This window comes from Erpetoichthys calabaricus, chromosome 10 (genome assembly GCF_900747795.2).
Source record: "Erpetoichthys calabaricus chromosome 10, fErpCal1.3, whole genome shotgun sequence".
NCBI lineage: Eukaryota > Metazoa > Chordata > Cladistia > Polypteriformes > Polypteridae > Erpetoichthys > Erpetoichthys calabaricus.
The window spans coordinates 156,999,944-157,012,513 of NC_041403.2; the positions used below are offsets into that span (position 1 = coordinate 156,999,944).

The 12,570-nt window shown below is 39.0% G+C and overlaps 1 protein-coding gene across 1 annotated transcript in view; it reads right to left on the bottom strand.

Annotated features, from left to right (window-relative positions):
• si:ch211-198n5.11 (methylcrotonoyl-coenzyme A carboxylase 2) overlaps positions 1-12,192 on the bottom strand; it is a 70,757-nt gene extending 58,565 nt beyond the window's left edge. Inside the window, exons 1-3 of the mRNA XM_028812169.2 lie at positions 12,041-12,192; positions 8,438-8,757; positions 81-277 (exon numbers count right to left, since the gene is read on the bottom strand). Coding sequence (XP_028668002.1) covers positions 81-277; positions 8,438-8,742 — 502 coding nt within the window. The 5' untranslated portion in view covers positions 8,743-8,757; positions 12,041-12,192. The remainder of the gene's footprint in view (positions 1-80; positions 278-8,437; positions 8,758-12,040) is intronic.
• Positions 12,193-12,570: the final 378 nt, after the last annotated feature.

The window sequence follows — 12,570 nt, forward strand, 5'->3', positions numbered from 1 at the left end:
AAGAATTCACGGTGAAGGTAAAAGGAGGTCATTTGATTAGACAGGAATACCTAAAGTGGCCACTGAACTCATGTGCTTACCAGTGAAACAACCCGCACGGGGAATGTCTCCGTAAGGCAGGTTTAAGCCAGCAAGTGGTGAAAGTTCCAGGTAGTCCTCATCATCAAAAAGAAGCCGTAGCCTCTCCCATACCAGCAGCTTCTTATTCCTTTGTGTATGCCGTAAGATTGCATTTTCTCCTCCACCTCTTTGGACTTTTTCCATGCATTCCTTATACCTGATGCAGGACATAAATAATAAAAAAAAAATTCCCATCAGTAATGAAAAAAGCACTGCCTGGTTCTCCCCCCCTACAAATGCTCTTCTAAAATTTGTTTTGACCATCAAATGATAAGAGGTGAAGCCAAACATTAACAATATTTAGGTAGGCAGAATGAGACAATTTATGAATGACAGTGAGCAGGACTGCCACCTAATGGATCAGGTGTCCTGGGTTCAAACCCTACAACTGGTTACTAATGTGAAGTTCAGATGTTCTCCTTGTTTCTGTTGTGCTAGTCTCAATGTCCAGTAGGGGTGGGCGGTATGACCAAAATTCTATATCACAGTATTTTTCTAAATTATACCGGTTTCACTGTATTTTTTTCCCCATACATGAGTGAATGTTAACCACATTTTCCAATGCAATTGCTGCAGTAGACTGGCTAAGAATAACCTATTCCACTGTTATGAGAATTGTACATTGTACAAAAAAACATTTTAATGTGCACACAAGTATTAATACAGGTTTGCATGGCCCCATAAAGTGATTTCAAGTGTTTTCAAGGGGGTGACACTAATGAAGAGAAGGAATCACATTGCATGACAGTTGCAGTCAAAATATAGAACCTTTTTATTGAACAAATTTTGCAAAAACAAACTATGATTTTGACGACATATGTTCAACCATCCAAAGAGGCATTTAGACTTAGTAAAATATCCAGAGGTGCTTGTCAAAAGTTGCATTGCACTGAACATGTCTTAGAAAAGGAATAAATAGTAAATATTTTTTGTGAACCAACTACACTTTGTTAATGTTAACCATCTCTGTCCACTGACACAGTAAAGTTGTTGAAAAAGTCACTTTAACATCAATAAACTGCATAATATTTATACTAATAAATAATAACAATAATAATAGTATTATTACTGATAGCTGCACTATTACTTCAAGACTAGGTGCATTACACAGTATTCACCAAATTAAAATAAAATAAAACAAGTGCAACTTTGTGATGACATCCTTACCAACTGTACCATCATTTAGGCAAACTGCATTAATATGGACCTTGCTTCAAGATAAGCTATATACATAAATAATAAAAACTGCAACTTGCATTTACTGTATAATGCTATTTGTGGTATAGCCCTACAGAAGTGCATTAGGGCCACGGTGAAGAAAAAAAAAAAAATACAGACAGAGGGAAGAAAAAAAACAAACTACCGGTATATGTCAAGAATAAAGTCGACATGCTGACTTTATTCTCGACATTTCCACTTTAATTTTGACGCTTATGTCAAGATTAAAGTCGACATTTCCACTTTATTTTCATAGTTTACTTCATAATTAAAGCAGAATGTCATAAACTAAACTTCATCCTAAAATCATTGTTTAATTTACTCGATTTTCTCAAACCCCGTCAAAGTTAATGCAGCACATTAAATGCTTTGTGTTGTGTTCCCCGACCCAGTTGTTAATCACTATGCTTCTTAAACTGACTTCCTCCGCACAAAGAGGAGGCAGCAATCACCGCACAGAATCCATTCATTTCATGGTATTCCTGACTCTCTAAAAATTTAGAATGCTAAGATAAATACTTGATATCATTTTCATGATGAAATGCATTAAAGCAGGTATTAAACATGCACGGTAGTGCTGCTCCCTGGCAGTAAGGGGTCCCCAGGTGTACGTTTAGTGTAGAGACCTTTATGGCAGGTTTGACGAGGCTCCAAAAAACTGGATGTATGAATGGGTATCACACAGGTTTAACTTAAATATTGTGTAAATGTTGGGTTTGTGATCTGGTGGTCGGAGACACGAACACAGAATTCAATGCATGTTCTTCTGAGCGGACTTTCTTTATTGCAACACATGCTGCCTGCCTGACGTACCAAAACCCCAGTTCCTATCCTTCCTTTTACTTTCTCCACATAACCAATCACCACACGATAAATGTCTTTGTGAAATTGAAACTAGTTATAAAATTTAGCCCATTCAGTGTTCAGAACTTTAAAAATATCTTCGCTATACATGTTTAATTATGCCATCTATTCAGGGTTGCACCCATCCCAGCAAACATTGTGTGCAAGGCAGGAGAAAATCCTGAACGAGTCGCCAGCACATCGCAGGGTGAATACGAGCAACACATACACTAGCAGGGTCAATATAGCATAACAAAATTCCACATCCTACATGACTTTGAAAGGAAACTGAAGCACGCCAAGTAAACCCACCAGAAACAAATGCAAATTCAAAGCAGGGAACACCCAGGACCCCTTTGCTGCGAGGCAGCAGTGTAACCTCCATGATTAATACCTGCTTTAATGCATCTCATCATGAAAATGATATCAAGTATTTATCTTAGCATTCTAAATGTTCTGAGAGCAGGAATATCATGAAGTGAATGTATTCTGTGCGGCGATCGCTGCAGGTGCCTCCTCAGTACAAGAGGAAGTCAGTTTAAGAAGCACATACTCGATTTAACATGGCTCGGGGAACACTTAACACAAAGCATTTAATGTGCTATATAACTTATGACAGGGTTTGAGAAAATCTAGTAAATTAAATATTCATTTTACAATGTTCTACTTTAATGGCAAATTACGAGAATAAAGTCAACATGTCGTCACACTACTACACAGTACCCAGGTACATTACACAGTATTGAAAACAAATAAAACAAGTACAACTTGGCTTGCAGTATTATCCAGCAGTATAGAAACTGTATTTACACATTTGAACATAATGGTCCACATCTGACCTTTTAAAACCAAAGCATCTCCAGATAACGGACGCGACTCCTTTTTTTCAGCAAAAGTTATTCTGTGTCATCATGTTCAACTTTATCGTCTGCTACAGCTTCAGTTTCAGCTTCAGAATGTTCTCTGTCCATTTTCAGAGTGCAATACCTACACTACCACTACCTATTTAGTGGTGTAGCAGTGAAAAACAGCCCCCGTGCAACACCGCTGTGATTTGCGGGGTAGCAGTGAAAAGGGTCCCCACGTGAACAGTTTCCCGCTGCGTCGCGTTCCAAACGTCGTTTAGGCAATTTAAACTGGTGTTGCGGTAAAACAAAAATCCATATCATAACAAAAATAAAAAAACGGTTTTCAGTAAGAACCGGTATACCGCCCGGCAGTAATGTCCAGCATAGTCTGCTGGACTGCAGCACAAAGTCCACCAATTTTTCTCATTTCCAGTTGCCCTCCCTGAATACTGGCAAAACAGAAAGTGAGCAACTGTGAGAACGGTGTTAACTAGACCAAGAGAAGCACGTGTGTCCAAGAAACTGTAAAGGGACTCACTGTCAAAAATTAAAAAGCTTAACCGGACATCAAATTGAAACAAGGATTGCCTAGGAGTCATCAACTAGAAAACGTGTTGTTGCCAAAACCAACTATTACCATAGCCAAAGATGAGAAATGGAATACTAGAAGTCATGAACCAGAAGGCACAAAATAGTTGGAAACCCAAGACTGAAGTGGTTCCAGAGATGAATCTGCAAACCAGAGAAGCCACACCTAAAACCAAAGCGTAAAAGTGTGATTAATGGCAAAATGAGAATGATCAGAAACTGACAACCTGAAGCTGAAGGTAAGCTGCCACAAAAATCTAGACTCACAAAGTGTACTATAACCTGAAGAGGAGTGGTTACCAATATCTAGACTTGAACCCCAGAAAGAGAGAAATTCTAGATACAAGATTGTTACAGAATTTGAAACAAGAATTGCTGAGAATCAAACAGAATCAAAAGGTGTTCCCGCCTTAGTTATCAAAATGAAGTAATTTGACTGTAAGATCCGGGATCTCGGATGCTGATCCAAATGCTCTACAGGCTTATAAAGCCAAGCATCCATAATGTGCTACCTAGTGCATTCTGGAGGCAGCCCTTAACAACAGTTTCATAAAATGCAGAGACTACAAAATGGTGACGTCCCACACTTAAAAATAAACAACAAAAGAATGTTCACTAGTTTATAACTAAATATTAAAATCCTTGGTATTAATGACAAGAGTCTCTTGGGGTCTGAATTCTATGTAAATACAGTTAACCAGAAATGCATCTATGGGATTTAGTGGTTATATTTCCATGTAGAGCTTTAAGCCCAAATAACATACAGGAAAGTAATCTGCTACCATCCAGTGGATAAAAACATTATGCTTCAAAACAAATTATGAAAACTTCTATGCCTTTTGTCACTTTAAGGTAACTCATCAACAGTCAGGAATGGGGCAGAGCCTTCAACCAAAAAACAATGGCATTTAAAAAGAGAAGATGAAAAGGCAGTTTTAGAATAAAACCTGAAGCTGAACATTTACTGCAGTTGAATCGAGCCATAGTGAGGACAATGAAATTTGGCTATTAGACACCGACAGTGAATACCGAACAGTGAAACTGATGCATACCACATTGTATGATCGACTCGCCAGGATATGCCTGGTGAATTTGGTTGCCTGAAGGTTTGCTGGGGTGCAAGTGATGCGTGGCCAAGTGCGTTCAAGCAGAAGGACAAGAAAGACATTAGAGCAGTGGTCTCCAACAGGTCTCTCGCGAGCTACTGGTAGCTCACAACCCCTTTCCAAGTAGCTCAGCAAAGGGTTAATGAATCCTACATAAATCTGAAAACTTGATTAGTCAAGTTAGGGGTGGGTGATCTTTCCAAAAAATCAGATCACGATCCTTATAACACAAAATCACGATCCACAATCTGAATTGCAATCTCTCTTTTCAATGTGGCATACACTTAAGAGAATATCCGGACTCAAACTCATCAAGACCTAGGTAACACTTTATTTTAAATATCAAACAAAGTTGAATCCAATTGATCTCTCGTTTGCTAGCTAAGCGGAGTTAAGGAGCACGCCCTGAAGCTGGTCGAGTGAGTGAGGAAGGCCCCTCTGCTCAGCCCGCTGCGTGTTTCTTGGATTTGCACAAATAAATCGGTACTGCAAGTGAACTATGATACACAGTAAAATGAGAGAAGTCACAAAAATCTACCAGAATGTTCAAGCAAATTATAGATAAAAACCCGATCTAAATCCATTAAGTTGTTCTTGGATTCTATATATTAGTAAACCTTCAAAAGAATGTGCAGTTAAAGTCTCAGCAGCATTCTCAGCATTTCTGGAGCTTAGTAGAGCCAGATAACTATAAGAATCTTCACCAAGCAGCTCTGAAAATGTCTGCTTTGTTTGGGTCTCCATACCTCTGTGAGTCGGCCTTTTCTGACATGACAGTCACAACAAGACTGACAGATGAACGTTTAAATGACTCCATAACAGTGAACCTCAGTGGCTCCACTCCACCATACACTTCAGTACCAGTCGTCTGACTAACTAAAAAACACATCACACATACAACTGGACCTGTGAATAAAGTGAAACAGTGACATGGAACTAAATGACAGATGAATAAGTCATATCTGTGTATTTGGAATTGGATTGTTTTGTTTTAATTCAATAGTGTGAGATACACTAGAAAATGCATACAGACATACAAAATGCACTTGCAGGTGAACTAAATATGTTTTGTGATGTTTTAATGCAAAATGTGAGATGTGGACACCAACATTTTGTAAATGTTTAGGAAAAACAAGCTTATTCAGTTTGTTTGGCTTGAAATACAGTGCATCCGGAAAGTATTCCCAGTGCATCACTTTTTCCACATTTTGGAATAAGGCTGTAACATAACAAAATGGATTAAATTCATTTTTTTCCTCAGAATTCTACACACAACACCCCATAATGATGTGAAAAAAGTTTAATAGAGATTTTTGCAAATTTATTAAAATTAAAAAAAATTGACAAAGCACATGTACATAAGTATTCACAGCCTTTGCCATGAAGCTCGAAATTGAGCTCAGGTGCATCCTGTTTCCCCTGATCATCCTTGAGATGTTTCTGCAGCTTCATTGGAGTCCACCTGTGGTAAATTCAGTTGACTGGACATGATTTGGAAAGGCACACACCTGTCTATATAAGGTCCCACAGTTGACAGTTCATGTCAGAGCACAAACCAAGCATGAAGTCAAAGGAATTGTTTGTAGACCTCCGAGAAAGGATGGTCTCGAGGCACATATCTGGGGAAGGTTACAGAAACATTTCTGCTGCTTTGAAGGTCTCAATGAGCACAGTGGCCTCCATCATCCGTAAGTGGAAGAAGTTCAAAACCATCAGGACTCTTCCTAGAGATGGCCGGCCATCTAAGCTGAGCGATCGGGGGAGAAGGGCCTTAGTCAGGGAGGTGACCAAGAACCCGATGGTCACTCTGTCAGAACTCCAGAGGTCCTCTGTGGAGTGAGGAGAACCTTCCAGAAGGACAACCATCTCTGCAGCAATCCACCAATCAGGCCTGTATGGTAGAGTGGCCAGACGGAAGCCACTCCTTAGTAAAAGGCACATGGCAGCTCGCCTGGAGTTTGCCAAAAGGTACCTGAAGGACTCGCAGACCATGAGAAAGAAAATACTATGGTCTGATGAGACAAAGATTGAACTCTTTGGTGTGAATGCCAGGCGTTACGTTTGGAGGAAACCAGGCACTGCTCATCACCAGGCCAATACCATCCCTACAGTGAAGCATGGTGGTGGCAGCATCATGCTGTGGAGATGTTTTTCAGTGCCAGGGACTGGGAGACTAGTCAGGATAAAGGGAAAGATGACTGCAGCAATGTACAGAGACATCCTGGATGAAAACCTGCTTCAGAGCGCTCTTGACCTCAGACTGGGGAGACGGTTCATCTTTCAGCAGGACAACGACCCTAAGCACACAGCCAAGATATCAAAGGAGTGGCTTCAGGACAACTCTGTGAATGTCCTTGAGTGGCCCAGCCAGAGCCCAGACTTGAATCCGATTGAACATCACTGGAGAGATCTTAAAATGGCTGTGCACCGACGCTTCCCATCCAACCTGATGGAGCTTGAGAGGTGCTGCAAAGAGGAATGGGCGAAACTGGCCAAGGATAGATGTGCCAAGCTTGTGGCATCATACTCAAAAAGACTTGAAGCTGTAATTGCTGCCAAAGGTGCATCGACAAAGTATTGAGCAAAGGCTGTGAATACTTATGTACATGAGATTTCTCAGTTTTTTATTTTTAATAAATTTGCAAAAATCTCAAGTAAACTTTTTTCATGTTGTCATTATGGGGTGTTGTGTGTAGAATTCTGAGGAAAAAAATGAATTTAATTCATTTTGGAATAAGGCTGTAACATAACAAAATGTGGAAAAAGTGATGCGCTGTGAATACTTTCTGGATGCACTGTAAGCTATGAGAATAAATGTTAGAAAACACGAGTAGCTCTCGGACATTTTCATTTTATAAAAGTAGCTCTCAGGGGGAAAAAAAAGGTGGAGACCCCTGCATTACAGCCCTAAGCACTGTTCACAATGCAGAACTGTCATTGTCCGAATCAGGGGAAATGTGGAAGTCACTTTACCTTGCACTTTTGTAGATCGTGCGGATCAGGCACCGACATTCTCCCCTTACACACCCAAGCAAAAGAAAAAAAATATTTTAAGAAAGTGTGCAAAGAAATATGCTTCTACTGTCCCAATTGCGACATAGGGTTGTGTGTTGATGACCGTATCAAAACGTATCCCATGAAGGTTATGTATGAAATCTACATCAGTATAGCTGTGGACAATGACATACCTTTCTAACTGTATTTATGTTGACATTTTGGTATTTACTTGCTTCCATTACATTTTTTTCTTATTAAAAAAAAAAAAAAAAAAAAATCTTAACATTTATTTTTCAGGAGTAAACATAACACTAAGAAAAGTTAAAGTACTCATGGATTTATAATCCCCAAAATAAAAGCCTTCCAAAAACCCATAATAAATCAGCAAAAAATGGATCAGAAGCAAAAACAAACTGGCCCAAATTATACTAATTTCTGCCTGGGTTTCTCTCACATATCTAACATAGTGCCCGTTAGGTTGACTGGCAATTCCAAACTGGCTAAGTGAGAGTGAGCGCATGTGTGACCCTATGAAGCATTGGCACCCTGTCTGGGGAGGGAATCCCATATGTGGAAGTGTGAGTAGAATGAAAGGCTTTAACATTTATTTGGACACAACTCTCCACCACCCTCTTCCCTTGCAGGGTATAATGCAATACAAAAAAAAATAAAAGAACAGAATTTTACCATAGCCTCTGATAAAATGTGGAAACATACCTTTGGTGGCACAATACATTGTTTTGGAAGTTCACTTCATACACATGCCTATGAACTGGATGAAGAGTCTCTTTAATAACTGGAAATGCGTCCAAACGTGGAGAAAAGCCACTGGGCAAAGGTTTAGAAAGATGCAGGTATCTCCGAGGAACATTTTGTGCAAGCTTCAACCGAAGTCGATTACAAGATAACTTTGGGGATGCAGTGAAGCGGTCTTGAATTTTTCTGCATTCTTTCAGTGCTTTTAACCACAAAATCTGGGGCAGAGAGGGGCAACCGCAGCTGGAAGCAGACAACACACCCATTTAATCCAGAAGTTCCTACAAGATCAAAAAATATATTTCCTCCTTCAGTTACAGAGACAAATTCTTAAGAGTTTCAGTAGAAATAGTGTAAACAGCTAAAAAGAACGGTATTTTATACCATAAGGGGTATCACGGAGGGGGAAGTAGAATACAGCATGGCTTCTAAATTCATCAACATACATTATCATTTGAGATATTCAAGTTTTCAATAGATTCTTATAAAGCGCATGCTGCATTAACTTAGAAGCCGATTGCACCATTAAATATGAACATTACATGGTTAAAAGACAAAAACATTGAAACATAAAATACATAAGGAAATGTACAGAATTATTTTATGTACATACTGTATGTATTATGTTTAAGTCTTGAGCCTACTGAGCAGCATTTTTAAATTGTCACCAAGACAGCTAAGAAAAATGTCTTTCATCTGACAACACAATTCCCTTTATGGCATGTCAAATTACAAGACTGAAGGGAGATCATTCCAGGGTTTGGGGGTCCTGTGTCTGTGGGCTCTATCTCCTACAACAGTTTAATTTATTACTGCAATTTTAAGCAGGACTGCACCTTAAAATAACAATGTTTGCCAAATGTGCAATTTAAGACTTGTATAAACAGAAGGATAAAAAACCTTTAAAATTACACGTTAAGGGGTTAAGTAATTGAAGAACAGGAGTTATATGGTCATACTTCTTAGCTCTAGTGATGATCTTTGCTGCTGTGTTTTACAAATAACTGAATGGTTTGAACAGCTAAGCAATAAAACATTAAGAATGTCAATTCTGCCAAAAACAAATAAATGAGGTAGCCTTTCGATAACTTGCAGCTTAAGACACCACCTTCATTTTTCAATTATTTCAAGGATGGATAAAGCAGGTTTTAGAAAGCCCAGAAATGATGATTCATTTAACATGAATCACTGCATCAGTCTAGATGTAATTTGTAGGCACATCGCTCTATTGTATATATATATATATATATATAAAAAAATTAAAAAAAACTCTTGGGACGAGACAAGGCTTTTTTCTGGCGACAAGACGTGATCTTGTGAAGAGAGACAGACAGACACTTTCACGTCCCGTGAGATGGTCAAATCACGTCATACTTACAACCTTTGGAAGCAAGTCCCGTAATACACATGCAGAGCAGGTTAGAGATAATGGAAGTAGGAAAATTTGAAAGTCTCCAAAAAATGAGAATAAAGATCACTTTAGCGCAAACAAATGGGAAATATTACTTGGTGAAATAACCGAACAGAGAAAAGAGATCGAATAGTGTTTAAGGATGTCTCGAGGAGAAGAGAGACAAGGCAGTGAGACAAAAGGACAGTTGCTGTACAGACTTTTAAATGTTGCAAGCGCCGCACCAAATGCAGAACACACGGCAAGGCAGCAGCTGATTGAGCAAAGAGGAGGTAAAAAAACTTATTTCCCATTGTATCACCGTTTAAGAGGGATTTCGGAGGAGCGACAGTGTCTCCTTGGGGTGCGCTCTGCCCCCCTCTTCGCAACGGCGCCTAGCACTGGCAGGGAGGGAAAGGGGTTGGTGAGTGAAGTGAGCAGGGGGCAAAGCCCCCTAGTTTATATATTAAAAAAAAAAAAACTATAGTCAGCAATTAGCTAGCATTTTCAATTGTATTTTAAATGTCTCAACAAGAACTGGGACACATTAAACAGCACATACCAGACACTGTGGTCCAGTTTCAGCCTGCATATCAACCCAATTAAATCAAAATAATATAGCAAATATGAACATATTACAGGAAGTGCAATACTATGTCCCGAAACTAATGGAGAAAACTTAGCTCTGAAAAGGAATTCTTGCTTTGTTACATTTTACTTTTTTTTTTTTTTTTTAATTCACTTATAATTGTTTTTCCTAGTTTGATTCTAAATTTATTTGTTGAATAAGTTCTGCGATAGATAGACAGACAGAGAGATAGATATTGATCTTTATTTGTCCCAGGGGGAAGTTTGGATTTCATATAGATAGATAGATAGATTTATTAATCCCAAGGGGAAATTCACAAAATTTACAAGAAGCTGTTTAAGTAAATACACACACCATGGTCTGAACACATACCAGAATGACTAAAAAGGAAGAAACGTTTACAAAGTAAGAAAACAAACTTCTGAATTGGCAGGTCTAGTCCCAGAGCGGCATTATTCAGGTGTATTTGGAGAATGCGCGGATAGCGCGTTGCCGCATCCACCAAACGACGAACCACCCGGATTTGAGATCTGAGTGTTGCCATGCAATGGGTGACACCTCAGCACCACACTAAACAGTGAGAGGATTTTTACGGAGGCTGGAGTGCCAATCCTGCCACCAACACCACGTTTTCCCTTAAAGTTGGAGGACCTGCGCTCGCGGGGCTGGATTCAGGTGTATTGCTGTTAGTATAAAGGAGCCCCAGTCGAGTTTCCCGACACACTTCTACTGAATGATTCACTGTCTGAAAGTCTTCAGGGTCTGTGCGTCAGAGAGAGAGAATGTGCATTATTGCTAATTATGGCACTCGGTTTTGTTTTAATTCACTTCTTTGCTCGGACCTCCAGCAGGTCCGGATTGCATCCCATAACTGAATCTGCCCTTTTAAATTAGCTTGTTGATTCGGTGGGGCTCTCTTGAAGTGATGTTACCACACCACAACGTAAATAACTTCACTGGTCATCATCTCAGACTTGTAAAGGATATCACTGCCCGAATTAAAGGAACGCAGTTTGCTTCATTGTATTATATGTTACTTTATTGAAGTTATTAAAATTTTTAAGATTATAAATATATTTGTCCGATTATGAATGTCAGGGAGCACAGTGCCCAGAATTTCTGATTCTGGATCAAGTTCTTAAGCACAATGGATGAATCGATTTTACTGATTGCAAACTGCCTATATTATACACAATTACAGAACATTGAGCAAAAATTGCAATAGAGCATCAGTCGGACATGTTGTGAACCGAGATAAAAAATCTAACAGAAACTAAAACTTTAAAAATGCGGCACTGACAGATAGATGACAGGAGGAGGTTGAAAGCAAATGGAAACAGCAAGCATCAAGACGTATCTCAGACATTTAAAATATAAATGTGCAAAAATGTATACACGGAAACAGCTAAACAAAAAGTTATCACTAAGTTTCAAAACAACAGAAAAAATAAAATAAAATGTGTATATGGCAATAAGGCATTTTCGGGAGGGACGGGGTGTCGCCGTTATAAGACCTCGTAGTTGTAAAAAGACACACAAAGTGTTTAGAATAGCATAATGCTTCAAAAACCAAGAATTATCTCACCTTTTCTAACGATTACGTGTTACCAGGCACTACATCCAGAAATCGTTAAAAAGTTTTACTCTCCTCAGTGCCCAGACAACAATCCCACAAGTCAAGGACTGAACAGGAGCGCTGAGTGTTTCATTTAATTACCTCCGAGTGGAAACAGCGACAGGCTGGGAGGATATTGAACTTGTCGAACAAAGAGCAAAGAGCAACGACCTCGATCGGTAACATTAGCGCACATTTCCCCGAGGTCAATCCACGGGAAAATTTATCTAATTAGCAGGTGTAACTTTTCTTCACTAATAATCCTCATTTAGAAAAGCAATTTTTTTTTTTTTTGCAATAACGATAAATGTTTATATTTCTTTTATCATTTTGTTATTAATGTAGATTTTTTCCTTCTTAATGGTATTCTAATAATAACAATCATTGCAAAGGACACATAATGTTGAAAGGCTGCCTCAGCGTCATACGCACTAGCGTGGGCGCTGACTGCACAAGTAAAGATTAAGAAAATTGTTTTGAATATTTCATGTATGTTGTTT